Source organism: Mustela erminea, chromosome 3 (genome assembly GCF_009829155.1).
Source record: "Mustela erminea isolate mMusErm1 chromosome 3, mMusErm1.Pri, whole genome shotgun sequence".
Taxonomy (NCBI): domain Eukaryota; kingdom Metazoa; phylum Chordata; class Mammalia; order Carnivora; family Mustelidae; genus Mustela; species Mustela erminea.
The window spans coordinates 32,167,181-32,190,894 of NC_045616.1; the positions used below are offsets into that span (position 1 = coordinate 32,167,181).

The 23,714-nt window shown below is 38.4% G+C and overlaps 1 protein-coding gene across 8 annotated transcripts in view; it reads right to left on the minus strand.

The window, feature by feature from the left end:
• Nucleotides 1-23,714, minus strand: part of CAMK4 (calcium/calmodulin dependent protein kinase IV) — a 239,537-nt gene that overhangs the window by 3,280 nt on the left and 212,543 nt on the right. For 6 of the 8 annotated variants that reach the window (XM_032335566.1, XM_032335561.1, XM_032335565.1 and 3 more), the window contains 3 exons: nucleotides 21,669-21,795; nucleotides 16,802-16,954; nucleotides 14,458-15,418 (listed from right to left, as the gene is read on the minus strand). In XM_032335566.1, the coding sequence (XP_032191457.1) occupies nucleotides 14,987-15,418; nucleotides 16,802-16,954; nucleotides 21,669-21,795 (712 nt within the window). In that variant the 3' untranslated portion in view covers nucleotides 14,458-14,986. Of the gene's footprint in view, nucleotides 1-5,437; nucleotides 5,608-14,457; nucleotides 15,419-16,801; nucleotides 16,955-21,668; nucleotides 21,796-23,714 lie in introns of those variants that run through there. The other 2 variants (XM_032335563.1, XM_032335564.1) reach the window with 2 other exon arrangements.

Sequence of the window (23,714 nt, forward strand, 5' to 3'; positions counted from 1 at the left end):
GGTTCGGGTCATGGTCGCAGGGTCCTGGGATTGAGCCCCACATCGGGCTCTCTGCTCAGCAGGGAGCCTGCTTCCCTGACCCCGACCTCTCTCTGCCTGCCTCTCTGCCTACTTGCAATCTCTCTCTCTCTCTCTGTGTCAAATAAATAAATAAGATCTTTATTTTTTTTTTAAAGATTTTATTTATTTATTTGACAGAGAGAAATCACAAGTAGATGGAGAGGCAGACAGAGAGAGACAGAGGGAAGCAGGCTCCCCGCTGAGCAGAGAGCCCAATGCGGGACTCGATCCCAGCACCCTGAGATCATGACCCGAGCTGAAGGCAGCGGCTTAAACCACTGAGCCACCCAGGCGCCCCTAAATAAGATCTTTAAAAAAAAGGATCCTCATGGAAAAAATCTGTTGCAATATTGAGTTGTATGATAGATTGAAAATAATATTTGAATCACCAGAAATTTATATGCAGTTTCTAGATGGCACTTTAGATCTGCTGGGCTCTAGTTGGCACTTTTTTTTTTTTTTTTAAACAGCTTTATTGAGGTATAATTTACAGCTATACAACTTAACTGGCTGGAAGTATATAATCCAGTGATTTGAATACATTTATAGTTGTGCGGTCATCACCACAATCCAATTTTAGAACATTTCTATCAACCAAAAGACCCTTTCTGCCTGTTTGCTGACTCATCTCTAACCAAAGTTTAGCATACTTGCCAATATACAGAAGATGAAAAAGATTAGAGCAGGTTTTATCTGGTTTTGTTTTTAAGCGTAGAGGCATAATGGGTTAAATATGTTATCTCAATTACCATAATTATACAAAAATTTAATGATATGGGTTAGGATTAATATTAACATGTAATTGAGTCTGCTGTTTCTGTAGCAGTGCTATAGAATAGAACAATAATGTGAGCCATATACTATGTAATTTAAAATTTCCTAGTGGTCACATTAAAAAGATAAAAAGAAAACACTGGTGTTAATTTTAATAATATAGTTTATTTAGCTCCATAGATCCCAAATATTACCATTTCACCATGTAATCAATGTAAACAATTATTAAGGTAGTTCCTACTATTCATCTGTACTAATTCTTTGAATCTGTTGTGTATTTTACTAATTTGGTTTAGCCACATTAAAAGTACATTATCCACATCAGGCCACTGGTCTGCACTGAATAGCACAAACCTGTAGTATATGTACTAATTTATCTTTTTACAGTATGAAGTAATGAATTTCATGGAATTACACTTTTAAACACAAAATGTTTTCTGGTCTGGAGCCTTCAGTGCTTGCTAAATGGAGACTTCTGAATGTTAGAAATAAGTCAGTTAATAACTTAATAAAATAAAAATTATAGCCAAAAAAGCCCTTTTCCTTTAAGGATAATTAACCCTTTTCATAAGGCAATGAATGAAACAAAAAAATACAGTCTGCCTTGTTGGGTGGTTGATTATTTTCTCTAGCTTATAGCTAGTTTGCATTAGAAACCTATTTATGCGGGAAATATTGGCATAGTACTGTTTTCAGTACACATTACCTATTTTTTTAAGGACATTAGTTTCATACAAAAAAATCGTGATTTATCATGTGATATTTTGCATGAAGTCTTAGTTTGTACTGATAACTCTTGATTATCCCTTGAAGTTTAGTGCAATACTTAGCAAAAATAATTGTGGGAACTTAGTGTCTGCAGTGATGTATAATACGAACTGCTAGAGTATCTTCTTTTTACTGTTCATTGAGGTTGGATGTATTTGAAATTGTAGATTTCTACATGTAAATTTATCTCCCAGTAAAAATACTTTTCTTTCTTTTTCTCTCTCCTCCACCTTTCTTTACTAACTGAAGGGCATATTATCAGCACTCATGATGAATTAATTTCACATTTCAAACTAAAAATTCTGTAACTGAGGTTGCCTCTGGGGAAAATAGGAAAACATTGCACAATTTAAGCCCTTAATTGTTTGTCAAACTTCTGGATATGAATCATTTCTTTTGATATAGATAAGAGCTTTACCTGTTGACTCAAGAGCACACCGGTGCCCTTAGAATCAGTGGTTAAAATCCAGATCCTTTTACTTACATGGATCCTGCAGCTCTCTCCACCTTATGGATAAATTTTGAAACCCAGAGGAGTTAGCAGACTTTACCAGGTTTCCATCAGAATGTGTGTCAGATAATCACTTGTCTGGTATATCTCCCTTGCCTTTCTTACTTAACAGCTTCTAGAAGGTGGGATCTGAGCATACAAGAAACACAGGAAGTTGTAATTTTAGTTTCTTCATTATTTTGTTGTTTCCAAAGATTTTACATGTATAAATAAAAGTTCATCTCATATAATTCAATAAAAGCTATACTATATATAAATTTTATTTATTAAGAAGTTTATAATTCTTTTATGAGCCAGTATGTAAAATTTGAACCTTTAATAAACTAAAAGCATGTTTTAATATAAATAAACTGTGTATTTATTTTTAAATTGGTATGAAAAATATCAGAATAAATCACTGATGCAGACCAAGTTGCTTTAACTTTCAGTATTGAAAAATAGTTTCTCATATGTGAACTTAAAATATGTAATGTAACTCCTTATTTTATTTATTTATTTATTTATTTATTTGACAGACAGAGATCTCAAGCAGGCAGAGAGGCAGGCACAGAGAGAGGAAGGGGAGCAGGCCCCCCACTGAGCAGAGAGCCCGATTTGGGACTCGATCCCAGGACCCTGAGATCATGACCCGAGCCGAAGGCAGCGTCTTAACCCACTGAGCCACCCAGGTGCCCCACTCCTTATATTCTTATAAAAGAAAAATATAAACTGGAAAATAAGGATTAATAATTCATATGCTAATCCCTCACCAGAGTCTCATAGAATATTAGCCCAAATACTGCCGAATTTTCGTTTGTTATTGTATAACCAGGATGATGAAGGTGTCCTTCCCTTATAGTAACATATACACAGGGTTCATTGTACATATATTTAAATAATTGTGTTAACTTGATTAAAAATTGTGATCATTTCATTTGAAGTTGAAGAAAGCTGGAAGTGATAACACAAAGAGACTCGATCTGTGTTATCAGGAAGTAATTATGCTGTGGGCAGGATGCAGTAGAAAATATGATTATTAAATGGTTTAAACAAACCGAGTTATTTTTCTCATTTAATAATGAATCTGGATATAGGTAATTTGGTGTTTATCAGCTCAAAGATGTCAGGGCCAGGGATTCTACAGTTCTCTTTCTCTCATAATGATAAGATGATTGACTAGCTCTGAAACTTACATGCGCATTCAGGTTAAGAAGCAGGGGAAGGCTGGGCACCACCCATTGGTCTCTTATCAGGAAAGCAAAAACTTTCCCAGGAACCTAGGTTCCCAGGAACCTAGCTTTCCTTTCCAGTAGTCTCTGCCACGTGACTATCACCCGTTGCTGAAGGGGTGGTTGGGGAAGCAAGCATAAGGATCTCCAGCCCCTTGAAGAGAGGGATGGTGATGAATGATTCTTTGGATAGCCAACCATAGCATCTTTTAGCGGATCATCTCTGGAGAGTGGGTGTAAGCCTCCTTCAGATGTCAATAGGAGACTGATAGACTACCAAAATAGAAATGAAAATAGCAAAGTAGTCATTTGCTTCATGAAAAATTTATTGGACCTCTTTTTCATGGCAGACACTACATACCTGTCCTTAGAAGCAATGGAGCTTCTTCTGTACATGGTTAATTAATGGCTGGCATCACATGGTGGTCAACACACATGACCTTTGTTTCTATTACCTCATAATATTTTCAGATTATATAACAGATACTGTTATATTACAGATAATAATAGAAAATGTTATTTTATTCCTCTGGAGCAAAGGATCTACTATGGACGAAGACTTTGGTAAGCTATGAGATGACAGAAAATAGCCAGAAAACAGAAACTGCCAATGTGTCCCAGGAGGTAGAGGGTAGAGCCATGCGAGCTGTGTTATCAGCTGTGCAGGTAATTAAGGGGCTGTACTGTTCTGCTGGTAAAAATGTTGGAAGTGTAGTGTGAAAGTACTAAATAAGGCTTTTTGTTCCTTATTTGGATAGTGTTCTTTTCCAACTTATATTTTGCTTTTGTGACATCCCTTGCATAAAAAAGCAGCTGGTTTTTTTTTTATTAAAGTGGTCCAGAGATTGTACAAAAACAAGGTTGAAATAAAAATATGTTTATATAATTAAAAATGGACTTGCAGATGGAAGAGGGTTTTTTCTTTCTTTCCTTTTTTTTTTTTTTCCTTTAGCATTTCCCTCAGTTGAGAAATCACTGTTTAGAATAAGTGTATCTTCTCAAGAAAGCAAGGATTTTGGACCTAATGGTAATAGCAAGCTATAGTTCGGAGAGGAAGCCCTTTCCCCTCAGATGTTTCATACAAATGATTTTTTTTTTCATTTTTTTTTAGAGAGAGAGAGAGAGAGAGGAGGAAGCAGGCTCCCCGCTGAGCAGAGAGCCCGATGCGGGACTCGATCCCAGGACCCTGAGATCATGACCTGAGCTGAAGGCAGAGGCTTAACCCACTGAGCCACCCAGGTGCCCAGTTTCATACAAATGATTGATTGAAGGGCCACGCTCAGGACTTGCAGTTATTTTTACAACTCATGCAATCAGCTTCTTCAGAGTGAACGTGCACTTTTTTGCCTCTCATTCTCAGGTCCTGTGGGTTTGCAAGCATCATGAAGTGACCATTAAATACCATTTGATCTAGCAACTCCACATCAGGATTATTTCCTTAGGATAGATTTTCCACAACACAGAAAAGGCTTTATATACTATTACTGAGAAAAGAAAAAGAATTGAGACTGAATCATTATGCAACTATAATAAATTTTTGTGAACATTATTATATAGATGGTTGTGCTATAGGGATATGTTGGTACAAAAAATTTACAATATGATTACAAGTCTGTAAGAAAAAAGTAAACTAATGCTAAAGGAAAAACAACAGTGCTTGCCTTTGGAAGGTGTTATGGTGACTTTGTACTTTTCTATAATTTCAAATTTTTATAATGGAAAATCTGTTTTTCTATGAAATGCTGCATTTAACTTTTATCCAGTGAACTGATTTTCCAGCAGTGAGAGCACTAGGCTAGGAGATGGGCAACCCAGATCTGTTTTCTTCTCGCCACTAACTGTGACCTCCAATAAGTCATTACCTCCCTGGATCTCACTTCTCTTTAATAAAAATGAGCTTGTTGGATTAAATAATGAATAAAGTCCCCTTTTAATTATAATAATTTTATGATTTTCATGACATCACCGTATAGTGTTTAAAGATGCTGTGAAATTCAAAGTGTAATTTTATCTCAGAGAATGGGAAAATAATTCAACTCTCTATTTCACAGGTACGGAAAATGTCCATCGTGTCACTCTCAAATTTCAGTAATGCTTCAAATGACAGAATGCAAGCTTTTGGTGGGCTCTTACATGATTTATTATCATACCGTACATGCAAATTGCTTTACAGAGTTCGCAGTAGGGAGGGATATGCTTCTTTTGTCATGCTCTGACATAGCTGGGTGAACTTAACACAAAGTAACATTGGCCCTGCCACATGTCACATATTCTTCTTTCATGTTTCTAGGAAACACCAAAAAAATGAGCATGTTTAGTCATTTAATCAGGTTATCCAACCTGAGTCCAAGAAGAAGCAGTTGTCTACGGCTCTCATGTCATCTGCCCCAGGCTTTGGGCCGCTGAGAGCGCCAAGGACTCTGTGTCCCATCTGTGGGGAGCAGGGACTCACGGTCAGTCACTGCCACTGAAGAACAGGGAAGCTGAATCAAAAGCAAACAGGCATGATTTTGATGAATTCTCTACAAACATTTTCTGTATTTACATTATGGTCTAGGTCAGCTTACATGTTTATCTAAAAAATATTGTAATAGATCTCTGTATGAAGGAGTCAATAGCACCATTTTGACAGATTTTAGAAATGAAATGTTCACAGCTCCTTTTTCAGTGCTTTTCAGTCAGACATTGGGAAGGTGACCTGTGACCTTGGCTGAGTAAACTGAAATATTTATACTTTATCTTTGTCCCTCAATCCTACATGCACTTGTTTCTAGCTAATGACTGGCAGTCCAAACTACTGCACATGGAGGTTCCCCTGTATATAACAGTACTTGTCAATCAAATCCTCGGTGCTGCTCTGAGCTTATGTCCTGTTAGTCCAGGAAACTTTCAACAACCCACAAGTACAAATTTTTCTTCTAGGTCAGAGGAGAAAAGACATACCAGATCATTTCACAAGCCTGAAAAACCCCGGTAAGAAGTATTCCTTTCTCAATACCCGCTAACTTGGGTTTTCTATGCATTCACAGTAGCTCTTAGCTTCTCTTCATATCTCTTAAGACAGTATCTGTCTTTGCTTCTTTTCCATCCCTGGGATCATACTCAACCTTTGTCCCTTCTTTGTCCCAACCTTGTTTCATTGGCCTTGAGGACTGATGCAGCCATTCACTAATCATAGACAATATCTGAGCCAAGCAACATGGCAAGACTACTAAAAGGATATATAAGGTGTAATCTGACTCGGTAAATATTTTTAAAAAATAAATTTCTTAAAGATGGAAGTCAAATACTGCCTGCAGTGAGTGATGTAAAAAGGGATTTATAGAAGGGTATATCAAGAGACAAAAGGGAGGGGAGGTAAGAGAGAGGCCTTGAGAGGACCAGCTTGATGTTTGGGGAAAGCAGTTGTGAAAATTACACATTTTCTTGCCAGAGACTTAACTTTTTATTACAAGTCATCTTGAAGTCTCAACTTTCAAGTGTGATTCTATCCCAGTGGGGATCGTCCTTTCAGGTCTGATAACTTAAAGGTGAAAATAACTATGACAGGAGGAACCTTGCCGTGGGCTTCTACTGGCAAAACTTCAGCAGGTGGTTAGGTGATGTTCTAGAGTCCCAGGGAGTTCTTCAGATAGTGGGGTTTTGCAAAGCTTACTCAGAAATCACTCATTGTATGCTATTGTTTTTAGTGACAGAGGATTTGCTTCAACAGGTGACTTGAAAAATGTCTTTGCTGTGTTGGCTGATTTTTTTTATTCTACTTAGGAATGCACCAAATTAACCAATCTCTATATAGGAGATCACAGAGGGCTAGATGCTCTGAGGAAATGCTGCACACTTATCTACCCAGACTAAGAAAGGAGGTCTAATTTAAACTTTGCACAAGATCCAAGACTTTCCTGCAGACTTAGTAACATTTCCCTGTAGAGTTTAGTCTTTCACATAGGTGCTGTTCCTTCTCCAATGGGCCTGGCATTTCTCCACTCTGTAGATTTCTCAGCCAAACCTGCTGCCTTCTTCCCTCTCTGCAAAGCTTCTCCCCATCCTTCCAGCCTGTGTTCCCATGAAGCTTTCCTGGAGCATCATTACAGGCAGAAGGGAGTTTCTCCTTCTTTGCATCCCTAGAGGACTTTCTGCCTGCTTAGATTTAGCACAGGTTATGTATGTACACCTGTATTTTTTTCTCTTCCAACTACAAAGCTCACTCCTAGAGGAGAGCACTGGGCTCATCTCTAAACTACTTCATCATATATGTGTTTCTCAGTGAAAATTTACTGAGAAAATGGGTGCCTGGGACGTACTGGAAAGCTCAAAAATTGGCACAGAATTTCCTTAAAATGTGCTTGTGAGGTAGGCCTAATATCCCCTAACCTAGCACTACTGTTTAGTGTCTGGTTCTGAGAAGAAACTTAGCTATTGACTTTATTCATTTCTAAGGGAAGCAGTGACCCAATTATTGAGAGAAATGTAGAAATGTAAATTTAAGTCTGAACAACTGCCTTTAAGATCTGACTGATCATTTATAAAAATAGGCAGGTGGGAGCATGGACTCCTAATCTTTTTATCTTTTCCCTTTCCCATTCCAGTGAAGTCTCCTTACATACAGGAACTGTGAGGAAGGAGCAGAAAATTCATCTCTTTTTTTATCCTGAGTTCTATAGTGTATCCTGGTGATACAAATAATTAATTATTGCAATAGTTTACAGAAAACAGCATATTGTTTAGTTAGTCATGACATTATCTTAGATGTTCCTGATAATAAGCTGATAATAGGTTTTCTATGCAAGACCTCATTTGTAACCTTTTGGCTACAGATGTTCAAAGTCAACAAAGGTCATGGATGCCTACATTTCTCAGTATCTGGGCTATCTGCTTCCCTTAAGGCAGATATTGTGGAATGAATCATTTCTCTGTGACACAAATAGACTAAGTACCGCACCCTCCTTGGATTTCTGAATATGTGAGAAAAGTAAAAGCGAGTATTTATTCAAGGCCCTTTCTTTTCAAAGAAATGAAGTATCTCCCAGATCACTGAGATTGGAAAGTAGCTTCCTTACATAAAAGAATTGGCTGTCTGCCTCCCCCTGCCATGGTCATAGAAAGCTACATAATAATAAAGCATATTATTTCCTAAAAATGATTAAATGAAAATCCAGCAGATATAAAATTACTTAAGAACATTCTGAAGGATTCAGAACCAAAGGGCACTCTTATTTCTTCATTTACTGAAGTAACAGCTGAAGATTGACTTAAATGTGAGCAAATATCAGTATAAGAAATCATTTTCATGATTTTAAATATAGTGATCAAATTTCTAAAACATGCTCAAAATGCTAGAAATCTTTTTAATTCTCCTCTTTCTTAACCAGGTCATTTCATACTCTAAATTTCTTTTTTCAGGAATGATGCAATTTGGAATTTTTAGTTCTGTAGGGATATTTCATTGTTATGTTGTACATACAGCACAATTATTGTTGTGAGGCCATCTGCAACAGAAACAAAGCTCTCCTGCTTCCTCTGGGAATAAGAACCTTAAGCTTAGTAGAGGAAACCATGGGAATCAATATGCCTAGATGTCAGCAAAAAAGCATCTGGTGCTTTGAAAGACCAGGGTCATCAGGTTTGTTTTTTTTGTTGTTGTTTAATGTTTTGTTTTGTTTTGTTTTCTGGTAGAGAGAGAAACATTTTAGGCTTTGCTGGGCAATCCGGTTCAGTGTCTCTTAAAACTTCTCAGCTCTGTCCTAGTGGTGTGAAAGCAACAGACAATATATAAATAAATGAGCACTGTCGTGTTCTAATAAAAACTTTATTTATAAAAACAGGCCTCTGGTGGATTTGGTCTGTGAACCATAGTTTGCCTCATTCCTAGAAATTGTTCTTTGGAGATTTAAAGTTATTTCCTTGGGTAATGATGTGGAAATTGCTTTTTTAAAAATGTACATATAAGTTTTATGCGTATTTCATAAAAACCATAGATAAAAGAATGATTGATATTCAAATAAGAAAGTATAAACAGTAGCTTCTAACTCATGTATACTAATAATACCTTCTCCTTGATACGCTTAGTTCACTTGGCATAAGGAATTACTTAAACCCGTCTGCTGTTCCCACTCAGTGAACTCACAAGAAATTTTAAAATTTCAAGGGAAATAGAGCAGTATCTATCAGATACGGAATACAATACTACTATTATGTTGTGTGGGCCTACCTAATTAATAAATGGACATGTTAGATAATTTTTTTGGCTTTAGGAGGACTGAGAAATATGAAATAATACTGAGACGAAGGGTGTATGAATAGAAACACCTTGAGAACTTATAACTCAAGTAATAACCTTGATTATAAAAAGTAAACAAAATCATAACTCATGAATATGCTATTTGTACTCTATGTTACTATGAGTTGCTACATGATAGGCAATAAAACAGGTCAGGTTAACAGGAGGCAGTTATGACAGTTTTCAATTTATAGTCATATTTTTATCTTTTACAAACCAGATGAACTACTATACATGGTTCAAGGAAAGGACAAAGAAAGGACCAACCTAGTAGATTTTTATCCACAAATTGTTGTCAGAGTGAGAACACTTAGGGAAAAAACAGCTTTCAAAAATTCTAATGTGAAGCCCATTGTATTTGAGTGCCCCCAAATAACCTCCTAAATGGAAAAGAAATACTATTTTTAAATGACTGAAGATTAAATAGCTGTCATTTTTAACAATGGGTCATAGCAAAGATTACACAGATGTAAACATTCCATATCCATGGATTTTCCAGGTCAATCTTCAAAATGTGCTGAAAATAACTATTAAGAACAAGCATGATTGTGTAGCCTTAGCGTTGCTGTTCAGAGTTTCAGACTAAATTCTGGGCCACCAAGGGCCCTGCATTTCTCCAGCAAGTCTCGGATCTTCCTTCCAGGTTTTAGAAGATATCACAAGCTGAGAGGGCAGCCTGACAGCCAGAAGGATGGAACAAAACATTGATTTGGGACAAGTGGTAGCAAACCAAGATACGGGAAAGGTAGCTGACTGGTGGAGTCCCATTTTTTCATTACTAAATAATGGCAATATACCAATATTCAAATAGCATCACTTTCAGTCATGGCATGGGAAGAGGTTTCTTTCCAATTTTGGCTCATTTAAGCTCCACCAGGTCGGACACCTGGAGTCTTCTGAGTAATGTCTGATTCCTGCAAAGGAGTCAGATGGTCCGCTCTCATTCAAGGCTTCCATCTTGCTCTAGGTGGACCTCTGGGCCAGGTGATAGGGAAAAGGCTGAGTCTTGAAGGATGTTAAAATCATGCAATCAAATCCTCTAGAGTATATCACAAGCATTTATGAAAATCGGAATTTTAAACAAGCCAACATGAATTAGTCAAGTTTGTTATTGCTCTCCAAGATAAGTATATAAATGGTTGGGCTTTGTGAGCTGAGATTGTATTATCTGACCTCAGGTGATATCTGAAAGGAGAAATAACGACAAAAACTGGCCCTTAGTAGATCAGAATGTAGAAAGAGAAAATGCTGAACTTGGTAACCATGGTGGGTAGCTGGTATCTCTCCAGTGGTCTTTTTTCCCTTATTTGTCAAGGAGCCAGAAACTCACCCTGAGTTGTGCCAGGGGAAGAAAAGGACTTTGAAAAAAATGTATAGAAAGTTATTGGGTACATTTCTGCTTATCATATGGTTATGAATATTATAATGCCATTGTGTTTTCATGCACATAAATGTTTCTAAAAAACACCGATGACATACAGAGAGTCTAGCCATTAAGCAGTATTTAACCAGTAAATGCTCAGATGATAACAATGACCCTAATCAGGAACATATCCATGATGAACATGAAGGAAATTGGAATATGACCTAATAGACAGTAATTGCAAGGATATTGCAAATCCTATTATGTAGGCAAATGTCTGGAAACTTTGCACCGTCTGAAGTAGACCTACATAACCAGACTGAATACTCTGCAATGACAAGTAAATTACATAATGGCATTGTAGTTATGTAAATGACTCTGCTCATTATATTTATTTCAGTTTTATGTGGCGTCAACCTTCATCCAGAAAAACCGAGTGCTGATTCACTTCGTTGACTTTTTTTCCTTTTTTCTTTTTTCATTTACTTTGCAAGAACAATCCTAAAACCGAATAAATGATTTACTAATTTTATTCTTTGCCTTTTCTGGCATTTACTTCTGTTTTCCAATTTGAAATGCAACCAGATGCTTCTGTGGAATAAAAACTGAATTATGAAACAAAATGGCTCTCTTTAAATCTTCGGTATGTAGGCAACCCACCAGCAGTTACCTTGCATGTAAAACTGGAAATAAGGATTGCTAGACATTCTAAATTACAAAATGTGTTTAAAATACTATGTAATTGAGGTCACAGTAAAAGGCAAGCTATCCCTTTCTTTTTTAAGTTTGCCACTAAAAATGGCTATAGAACCTTGAGGATTATTCTAAAATAGCAGTATGTAAGAAAATTCTAAGTCTTTTGAATCCATGTATAATGGCAGTGTTGATTAAATCGTTCTAAGGAAATCTAAAAAATGCCAGCCGGTGACCATTCCCATTTTGGGGGTTACTGGGATATCATCCTCCTCATCATCATATAATCTTTATCATGCAAATTTAGTATGTTTCAGTAGATTTGTAGAAAGAAAGATTGCCTGTTAGAAAATGATGCCCAGCTTAGTCCAGCCCTACAAAATCCTATTAACATTTTTTGTGCCGTCCCTCCTGAATGGGGGCCCATGGTTTGCTCACAGTAAATTTTCATACTATGTATGAATACTATTCATACTATGTAAAATACTATTGACTTTATGGCAGTACTCAGGAGACTCTAGCCGGTGGTCAAGATTCCAGGGCCCAAAGGAGGATTCGAAGGAAAGTACTGTTTTCTAAAAGTCGTGTTGGGAAACATCCCTTTGAAGCACATGATTAAGCAGATGTGGCCAAGAGTTTTCACTTATTTCAGTCTATGACACTTCTGAACTATTTTCTTTTTGGCCTCCTACCAGCTCATCCGTGTGAAACTGAGGCAGCTCAGATCCAAGCATTGGCAATCCATGTGTCATCTTGCTTAAGCATTACTATAGAACAGTTCTGTTCTAATACATTAGCCACTAGTCACATGTTGCAACTGAGCACTTGATGTACTAAAGGTATAACATGTACTCCTGATTTTGAAAACTTAGTATAAAAATTCAAAATTCAAAATATCTCATTGAGTTTTCATATTGATTATACATTGGAATAACAGTACTTGTTCTAGATGATAACTTCTATAATCATATTATTCTAATTTCTACCTTATTTATGCATTTGTGGGACAAATGAGCTCTTAAAGTTTGAGAAAAACCAGTGGGATTCCAGTTAGACTTTTTTTAATGGGAAAATAATTTAAGATTGTCTTTCTTCATGGCTCCTGCTACACGGGGCCCAGAGACACAGTAAGGCCTGAGCGATGGAATGACAGGACAACTGCCTTCCCTTGGAACAGTGGGCCAGGAGGGGCAGTATGTACTGATCTTCCAACTAATTACCACTTCTAAGAAGATCCATTTCCCTTTCTTCTTTCCTTTGCCAATATATGGGACACTTACCCTGCATGCCTGTTAAGTCTCATTAGGAAAAGTATACCAGGCAATGACCTTCTTACATGGAAATGTTAATGCTTAGTGAAAAAGGCATTCTTAAAGATTAAAAATAGTGAGCCCTTTACAATTACTAACATGGAAATTCTGAGAGAGGATAAAGAGGGAAGGAGAGAAACGGGGAAGAGGATAAGTGCTCTCTCCTAGCTAATAAAAATAAATCAAAACAAAAAATGTTCTTCTGAACCCAGATGATGTGCCCTTAAGGGCTTTTTTCCTTTGTCCACGTTGGTCAACTGCCAGGCCCCTAAAAGAGGGAAGATGAGAAATCCTACCTTTTCTTCTTTCAAGAAGGAAGTTTTGCACTTGGAAAGCAGAATGTCTCCCAAGGTCCAGTAGCCCCCAGGAACTGGAGATTTAATTTCGTTTTCCAATTTCACAGTTTTGAGGAAGAGCCAAAATAATTTAAGATCTTTTTTTGATAAGGATTTTTCTGTGACAGTCATTTTTACTGTCCATTATTTTGGTCTTTGAGAATATTTCTTTTTTAAAACTGAGCAAACTTAAAATTGTGATGCATAAATCGATAAAAATGTTCACTTCAACTCAAGCTAGAAATAGAGGTCCTTGGAATTTAAGTGTGATTTCTATGGGGGAAAAGTGTTCATATGAAAATAAAAAAAAAATACTTTGAAAAAAATCATGGTGAATTATTAGGTCTAATAATTCTATTATTAGGTCTAATAATTACAGTTTCTCATGAGTCTGATTTGACATCAGTGCTTTCTTTTCATTTTTTTGAGGTAAATAAAATGCTGCACTGTCCTAAATTTCTTGGCATGGAAACTAAAAATTACATGGTAAAATTTGGGCAATTCTATTCCAAGTATGAAAAAAAGAGAAAACAGATTTTCAGAAATATCTTTAGTTCATAAGCAATAGTTCATAAGGTAACTATCAACTGAAGGAAAAAAGGAATTTCACAAACAAAAGTTTCCTTAATCTAGTTAAGTCTATAATGAATGATCTTATAATGGAATATTATTCTCACTCTATTCAGACATAGGACACCAGCCTGTGGGGTAGATTTTTCTGAATATTTGAAACGTGATAATTGTAGAGTTTATCCATAAAACTGTCACTGTCTTTAAAGTTGTACAAACTCATGAGTAAATCCAATTTTATAAAAATGACAAGCAGTCAACTTTTGTGAGTGTAAGTTCAGGTCTTAGCCCCTCTTCTTCCCTCAATTTCCATAGCCCACCTTAATTGTTCTCCATGAGAAAGAAACTGCCATTAGCAGGAAAAGGAAGGAATACATTCCTCAGCAGGAGTTTGTAAAATACCTTCTCCAGGATTGTAAAATGGCAGGAATTTGTGATAGGACGTTTTTGGTTATTCATAATATAGTATGTATAAATAAGGACAAAATAAGAAAGTATTCTCTACATAAGCTCTAAGTGCATTCTGTTTCATGACCCTTAAGTATGCTTCAATTTCTTACCATTGTAAGTGGGGATTTATTTTTTTTGTACGTATCATAAAACTGTAGCCTGTAACCCTCTCTGTGTAAACAGTTTGAACACATTGGACAGTTTGAGCACATTGAAAAGTATGATATCGTGAATGTAATGGGAACACATCTTAGAGCACTACCTAATATTAGTGAAGCAAGAGTCGAAAGGAATTACTGCTTTATGAAGAAATCTAAAGGATGTATGATGACTAGGTTTTCAAAGCAATAACAATTTACTAGTTACTTAAATGTGTGCTACTGGTCCCTGAACATGTATGTTTTTAAATGTTATGTTGTGTTTACTTGTGATTTCAAATTTAACTCCTCGGCATTAGGTATCCATTGCATACCATAGAAGACACTATTTTTTCATAAAGCAGTCACATGCATGAATTTAGGATTACCAACTGATAGATATGTATTTTTTTTTTGCACCTCAAAAAACAGAATCACTATAGTGCATATCATGCTTCCACACCTTCCTTGTTGAAGGACAAAATGCATAAGATGCCAGAATTTGACTTCTAGATTGAGAAGAAACCAGATCAGTACTCTGGCAGGATCACATCATTTTGCTGAGCTCCAAATCCCAGAGCTGGGTTTTCTTGCCCCTCTTTGGGGGCTGCTGCTTCCTCCGTGGTCTTCAGCTTCTCCTCTGCTAAGCCCTCCTCTATTTCCAGGTCAGCCACCTCTATCCTATCCTCTAGTGCCTTGGGCACCATGTTGGTAGCATTGCAATCAGCATCTTTTACTTCCTCTATGGCCTGTACCTTCATCAGCTCAGCCTCTGCCCCCTCAGCTGCCACTTGGGCCCCACCTCCTTGAACTTCCTCTCCTTCCAAAACAGCTTTAACATCTTCACTGCCATCCTGGGTCAGAGATGATGCTTGGCTAGCCTTCTGGCTCTCTTGGATGCCGCTGTGGCTGCTGCTGGCGCTCCCCAGCCGGGAAGAGGCCACTACGGCCTTCACTGCTGCCTGATGAGAAATAGAAAAGTGTCAGGTGTTACTTCCACTTAAAATCTTGACTCAGAGCTCAATCTCACCTTTGCATTTAGGGAGTTTGTTTTATCTGTTTTATATTTTCAAAATATATTCCAAGGTGGTTGAATGGAAACTTCTCTGAAGAATGAACAGCAAAATCTTTTTAATTTCAGGCCTACTGTATTTAATCATCTGGACAAGTGAAAGCTTACACTTGTTTTCAAATATTTTGGACTTCGTTTCCCAAAGTGTTTTCATGGAACACTAGTATTACACAACAAAAGAATTCCACAGTCAAGTTTGTTTGAGAAGTCCTGGGTTATGTCAAGGTTATTTAATCCAAGGTATTTCAAAGCAGTTTGATCGCACAACATTTAAGGTTTATTTAGTCTTTATCAGCCTATAAGTGGTGGCTAAATAGAATATTATTTTTGACCCTCATCTGTTCTCTGAAATCCTCTGCAGATATAGTAAGTCCTAAACACCATTATTAAGAGAAACCCATCTAATATATATTCCATATATATACTATACAAAGATATATTTTGGATATATCATAAGAATTATATTTTAGATATATCTTATATATCTACATCATGTGAATTACAGATGCCCTTTGAACAACATGGGTCTGAACTGCAAGGGTCTACTTATGTGCAGATTTTTTTCAACAGACACACTGAAAAATTTTTTGGAGATCTGTAACAATTTGAAAAAACTTACAAAGTGTGCAGCCTAGAAATACCCAAAACACTAAGAAAAAATTAGGTGTTATTGTAAGAATACAGCACATAATATATATAATATCCAAAATATGTGTTAATTGACTGCTATTGGTAACGGCTTCCAATCAACAGTAGGCTATTAGTGATTAGGTGTTTGGGGAGTCAAAAGCCATACATAGATCAACTGTGTTGAGTAATTGGTGCCCCTGACCCCAGCATTGTTCAAAGGTCAATTGCATTTTAATTTTACCAAGTATGGGAATTTATTTATATTACAAGATACAGTTTTTTAAAAAGTTTCTCAATTTCCACTTATTTAGAAAGAAGGCAACTTTCAAAATGAGTATCAGTTTCCTGAGCAATGCTGTTGAAGCAGTACAGTCTTAATTAAATGAGAAGCAGTGATTATATATTTGATGAGTAATTCTCAACCTACAACGCATTTCCCTTTATTAACAATGAACTCTTACGAGAGAATAACATGACTGTCAGTGGCTTTACACAAGTATTGCTGGGATTTCAAGGCAAGATTTTTCCTGGTACTACAGGAGATGAATAATATTATTAGATGAAGAATAGTGGAATTATCTTTAATAGTTCAAGCTAAGAAAGAGAGTAACAAAGAAAAAACACAAAACAAAACCTATCTTACCTTGAGCTTGCGCCGGGCATTGAATTCTTGGAGCTTCTTTTGAGCAGTATCCATGTGTACAAAATTGGCAGCTTTACCTGTGACCCATGGATGCTGGAGAGCTTGGAAGGTAGTCAGGCGTTTCTTAGGATCCAGAACAATTAGTTTTCTGACCTGAAATTATAAAGAACCATTTCTTAGGGAGATTCTTATGGTGACCCAGGCTTGCCTCTCAGCCTGTGAGCATTTAGGTTTTATTCTATTTTCCTAGCAGTACCACTAACTATACATTTAAAAAAAAAAAAAAAAGCTTTTCAGTGGTCACTGTGAGGAGAATTTCAGGGAGCAGTGGTTGAGGAGGTCTGAGAGACAGTGGCTTGTGCCACCTGAGAGGCCAGGCAGGCAGGCAACTTCCAAGAGAGGTCAAAGAAACAGGTTCTTGGTTGCCTGTGGACTGGAAGGTCTTTGAAGGAGAGCCAGCATCTGAATAATTCTAGGCTGCACTTAGCACCACTTAGAATTCAGAACTTTGGATGGATAGCAATGGAGATGGAATCGTGCATTCATCATGCTTTCTGTTGGGATTTTTTTAAAAAAAATTTATTTATTTATGAGAAAGAGAGAGAGAGTAGCAGGCAGAGGGAGAAGAAGGCTACCGGCTGAGCAGGGAGCCCGATGAAGACCTCAATCCCAGACTCTGGTATCATGACCTGAGCCAAAGGCAGCTTAACTGAATGAGCCACCCAGGTACCCCATCTGTGTGGATTAGATAGTAACAAAGGGATAATATCAGTCTTTATGCTTATCCCATGATTCCGTGATAAAATTCCTTCTAATATCTTGAAGGTTTTGAAGGAATAAGCAAAGTGCTATCTGGGGTTTAGGGACATGATTTGTTTAAAGTACTAAATTCAACCCATAGCAGACCATTCTGAGAATGAGCAGATAATAAACAGCCAGGAAGATCAACCAACAAAATAATCCCTGGCCCTGGGCTCAGACAGGGTGACATGGAATGAGGTAGAAACTGCTTAAAGTTAGGAGGCATGTTCAAGCCCTCGTTACATCTCTTACCCACTTTTGTAACTCTGGACAAAGACCGACATATGAATCGAGAGCCCGTGAACATTCTCCTAGGCCTTTTTCTTATATGTTCTTTTCTCCACCTCATTCCTTTGTAAATACATTCTTACATACATATGAAAATCTTTAAAAACTTGTGTAATTCTTCCCATAACCTTATCAACTTGGAACTAGTAGCTCTAATTCATAAATGAGGGATGGAAGGAAGTTCAGAAAGATTCTGTGCCTTAACTGAGGCCAGATAGCTTGTAACTGGTGGAAGTTCTATTCCAATCAAGATCGGTCTTACCTCAGAGCTCATTTTGTGGCTGCAACACGGCAGTGCCTCTAAGGTCAGTCCACCCTCTGGTCTTCATCTGCCCATGGGGCAAATGGGGGCTTCGGGGGATGTAAGGCCCGAGGTCTTTTCTAACTCTGTTCAGCTAAGAAGAACTGAATGCAGGCTACTGCAATCAGGCAGTAAATCAAATGAAGAACAGATATCTGGTTCTCCTCTTACTTCTTTTCTGCAAAAGTTGCGAAGAAGTGTATATTTGGGGTAGAGAAGAATTTGTAGAGGACAGAGATGTGAGGCTGCTTAGGCTAAAAATCTGAGAGGAGGTGGTGTGAGGTACAGGTGATTAAGGAAAATGAATGCACGGCAGTAAATAAAAATATGATTGCAGTCATAGCTGTCACCTGTGGGAAACTGTCCAAGTAATTTTGTATAAATGGTAACTAATCCTTGACAACAATTCACAATGAGATCTTTCCCTCCCATTTTCTAATCATCCTTATCATTACCATCCTCCTCCTCCTGAAAATACAAAGAATTTACTGAAAGTCAGTAAGTGCCCCCAAATTCCCATCTGTCAGTGTTAATCTTTACATTTGAAGAGATCCATGCACTGAACTGTTAAACTCACTGAAGGTCTGAGAGCCCCAGTGACCTTGCCAAGATTCAACCCGAAAGCCTTGCCATGATCCTACAGCCCCCTTACAACCTGACCCCATCACTCATGGGCACTGTTCCCCTGGTGATTTCAGAATGGATGCGGGTGCTGCTGATAAGAACACATCTGTGGTACTCAAGGATTCCTTTAATGCTGAAGTCTTACAAACTTTTTAGCCCAAAGGTAGGATTTAGATGAATGAAGGAATATCAAAGCTAACCCTCTTACCCATTTAGGTTTTATTGGCGATGAAAAGACAAGGCAGGCAGGTTGCATAAAGAACTGTTAGGGTGTGAGTTGGTAGTAGTCAGTTAACCTGCATTATAGCCCCTAAGTCTCCCAACAATCTAGAGAAAGGTACTGGGATCATCCCAGAACAGAAAACTAGGGGTGTCTGGGTGGCTCAGTTGTTAAGCCTCTGTCTTCGGCTCAGATCATGATCCCAGCATCCTGGAATCGAGCCCCGCATCAGGCTCCCTGCTCTGAGAGAAGCCTGCTTCTCCCTCTCCCACTCCCCCTGCTTGTATTCCCTGTGCTGCTGTCTCTGTCAGATAAATGAAATAAAATCTTAGAAAAGAAAACTAAAGTAGAGAGAATAGATAACAAGGCCCAGGTCACACCTCTAGGTTATGAGGAAGAGGGTCCTTGAATCCAGTTGTGTCAGACCTTAAAAAATCCATGGTCTACTTCCTGATTCATCGTTTCATTAAAAAAAAAATTATTGAGTCTGTACTATATGCCCAAACAGTACTAAGATCTGGGTGCACATGCCTTGACCTCTACCAGAACTTAAAATCTAGCTAAGGAAGCTCTTTCCACAAGTAAATATAAGTCGCAACCATTAAAGAGAAGGCTAGCGGGCAACAGAACAATGTGACAGAAGGAACAAAGCAGTTGTGGGAAGGAGGAACTGCTGAAGGTAGGCAGACAAGGCCACCTGGAGGATGTCACATGGCAACTAGGGCTCATAAATAAGACTTACCCATGCAAGAGGGGTGTGTGTGTGTGTGTGTGAGAGAGAGAGAGAGAGAGAGAGAGAGAGATGGTGGGAAGGGAGAGGGAGGAAGGAAGGAGGGAAGAACAGTACAAAGCAGAGGAAGGAGTAGTGGCCCACACCCTGAGCTATCCTGATGAGGGCTGGGTTGGTCTGGTGCCCTGGAGTGAAGTGCACCAGAGGACAGCGTTGTGAAATGGGCAGCATGGGCAGGGCAGTGGACTCTCAACCCGACCAGGTGGTGCTGTGTATATCTGATTACAGATTTTGGATTTTATCCTAAGAGCCTCAAAGCAGGAGAGTGACAGGAGGTGATTTATTTATTAGGCCCTTCCTCTGAATCCTGTGTGGAGAATGTACCTAAACTTGCCGCGGAGGCAGGAGGGCCACAGGGGAGGTTCTGGCAGTGGTCCTGCAGGAGAGGCCAGGGCTGACGGGGGCAGTGGTGGTGGAGTGGAGGGAAGCGGGTGGATTCAAGAGGTGTTTAGGAGTGTGGGGCCTGACTTGAGGGGGAAGTTGGGAGGATGTCTGCACACATCGCACACATCGCCTCTCTGCCTGGCTATACTGCAAAGTCATGGTCTACAGGGGTTTGTTCCACGAAAGAACATGGATGGGAAGGAAGAAATGTTTGGAGGGAAAAGAGCAGAATTCAGAATTCTCCTTTTCCCTCCAAACGTCTAGGATCTTTTCTAAGAAAAGATCCTAGAAACCTGGATCATTCATTCTGCTGGGAAGCTGTGTGACTTTGGACAATCATTTCACCTCTCTGGGTTTCAGCACCCTCAAGTCTGGTTGTGTTTTTTTTTGTTTGTTTGTTTTTTAACTTATTTATTTAAGAGAGAGAGAGAGAGCACAGCACAAGCTGAGCAGGGAGCCTGAAGATGTGGTGCTAGATCCCAGAACCCTGAGATCATGACCTGAGCCAGCTTAGTGACCTTAACTGACTGAGTGACCCAGGTGCCCCCAGCACCCTCAACTTTAAATGAAGGGAAGACTAAATGACTGATAAGATCCCTTTGAGAGCTAGCCTTCTGTGGTTCAAAAGTCAACTCTTAGCTATTTCTGTGTGGCTTTTCTCTAGAAGAATGACGGTTAATGCTTTCATCTCGTGCTAGTATACCCTTTATTTTAGAACAGGTGGGCCATCTCCCCAGAATGTAGGTCATTCGTTTATGCAAATAAACTTCAATATTAGCTTAAGCAAGGACCCAAATAACACAAACAAAAAACCAAACAAAATAAATTATCAGTAGAGTGTAACTTGTTTATGATGCCAGCAAGGCGTGTAAGGGACTTGTGCTGTTATTGGGATATTTCAGCAAGTTTGTATAATCAAATCTAGGTAATCTAGGCAAGCCATGTTAAAATGGAATTCCAAATTATGCCTGAATTTACCCAGTACAACTGACTTCAAAAGCAAGGTTTTACATTGACTAGGTGGTAAAATCTCACTAATTAACAATGCAATAATTTTTAATTGTGATAATTCAGCAAGTGATGAGTTAAGCATATCTGTTTTTCATTATCTACAAGAAAAATATATTATGTACATTGTTTTATTAAAAATGCAATTATTAAGAGGGGAAAATTTTAAAAAGGACACTGCCCATTAACTAGTTAAAAATGAATGTGAAGGGGCACCTGTGGCTCAGTGGGTTGGGCCTCTGCCTTTGGCTCAGGTCATGATCTCAGGGTCCTGGGATCGAGCCCCACATTGGGCTCTCTGCTCAGCAGGGAGCCTGCTTCCTCCTCTCTCTCTGCCTGCCTCTCTGCCTACTTATGATCTCTGTGTCAAATAAATAAAGTCTTAAAAAAAAAGAAAAAAGAAGAAGAAGAATGTGAAGATTTTACTTCATTTTGTTTTGGTCTCACTTACCAGGTCCTTGGCATTTAGAGATACCTCATCCCACCAGGGGGAGATAAAGTAATATTCACAATTCAGAATTCTCCTGAACATGAACTGATCACCTCTTTCATCATAGAATGGTTCAAATCCACAAAGTCTAGAAGGACAAAAGATAGAGAACAAAATGTCTTTAGAAGCCTAAATATATTTCATCAAATTTTTGCAGAAATTCCAGACTGCCCTTTCCAAGCTTTCTGTTATGACTGCAAGTCTACGTAGTACAAGTATGTAACTGCCTTGTTATAAATCACTTTTGACTGTATAAATACACAATCATGTCCTCTGGAAGTAAAAACAGATACCAAACTGATTAAGAATTTCTACAAAGGAGGACATTGGGTGAAGTAGAGGAGAAGTGAGTTGGGGGAAATCGGAGGGGGAAACAAATCATGAGAGATTGGGGACTTTGAGAAACAAACTGAGGTTTTTGGAGGGGAGGGGGTTGGGGGTTGAGAGAGCCTGGTGGTGAGTATTAAGGAGGGCAGGTATTGCATGGAGCACTGGGTGTGGTGCATAAACAATGAATCTTGGAACACTGAAAAAATTAAATTAAAAATAATTTCTACAAAGAGTTTATAATAACATCAATAATTATGACACAAAACAACAATAAAGATAATCGCTAACATTATTATAACAGCTAACATTACATACTAATGACTTGCTGTGGAATTTTTTTAACCAGGAATTGAGAAGACAGATTGACTAGAATTCCAATTTACTAGGAAGTGGAAGAATCAGAATTTTCTTTTTGAGATTTTAAAGGGTTGATTGATTGATTGATTGATTTTTTGTGAGAGAGACGGCATGAACAGGGGAAGGGGCAGAGTGAGAGAGAGAAGCAGGCTCCCCAATGAGCAGGGAGCCTGAGGACTTGGGGCTCCATCCCAGGACCCCAGGGTCATGACCTGAGCCAAAAGCAGACACTTAACTGACTGAGCCACCCAGGCACCCAAGAATTAGAGGAGTTTTTGAGGGTAAAGAGATTAAGAGGTAGACAGAAAAGATTTTTCAGTCATTTTTACTCAACCCTATTCACTGAACTCCTCCACAGAAATGAGTCAAATATTAGATTTCCATCCCACTCCAGTTTGAATTTCAGAGTGAACAAAGACAGGAAGTTAGACTGTAGTCAGGAAATGGTCTTTTAAAACTTGACACAGTAAACACACACACGGCCAACAGAGATGAGTAGCTAGGGTCAGCGCAGCCTCACGTGAGACCCTCACTTCTGTCTTAAAGACCCACGTTCACCTTCATTTTCTAGTAGGGGGTCAGCCTACAAATGAATGGGGAAAGTGGGAGAAGAGAACTAGAGAATCATCTCTGGCATCCTAAAGGGAGAGAGGAAAAGTGAATTGCTGTTCGGGGCCCACCAAAGCCTCCACTGTTTACAGACAGGTACATACAGGTTCTGAAATCACTAGGGATCAAAAGGAGACCATAAAAAAGAAATCCCTACCAGGGCATGTGTTGTACTGGACAAAAAATAAAGGGAAAAGAATGAACACGAAAAAAAAAAAAAAACCAAAACATTCTCTTAAATTCTTCCTTCAAGCTGGTCAGGTTGGAACAGAGCATGAAATGTTTGAATGTATTCTAATATAGTGGGTTTCTAGACAGAAGCATTTTCTTACATCCTTTGCTCAGGGAACGTCCTGTTGGGAGAGTCTTTGTCTTTTTTAAATATTCTAGAGCCAGCCAAGAAAAGATAGGGTTTAGCAGTGCTGAGTCTCAGACTAGTGAGTCCCCCTGTCCACTGCAGCAGTCTACACAGAGAATCCTGCTGCCACATAAGGATAGAAAGGAGCCCATGTCCACACCTCGACAAGGAGGTAGCTCAGCCTTACTTGGCCATTCCTGTGCCATCCACAACACTAGAAAAGTATAGCTTATTCTTGGTTAGTTGTGGAGGAATTAGCCAATGTTCCAGGCTTAGTTTAAGAAAACTCTTATGTTTCTCCTTCTGGAAATCTAGAAAGAAACATGACAGTTCAGAAGGTACTCAGATGCCAT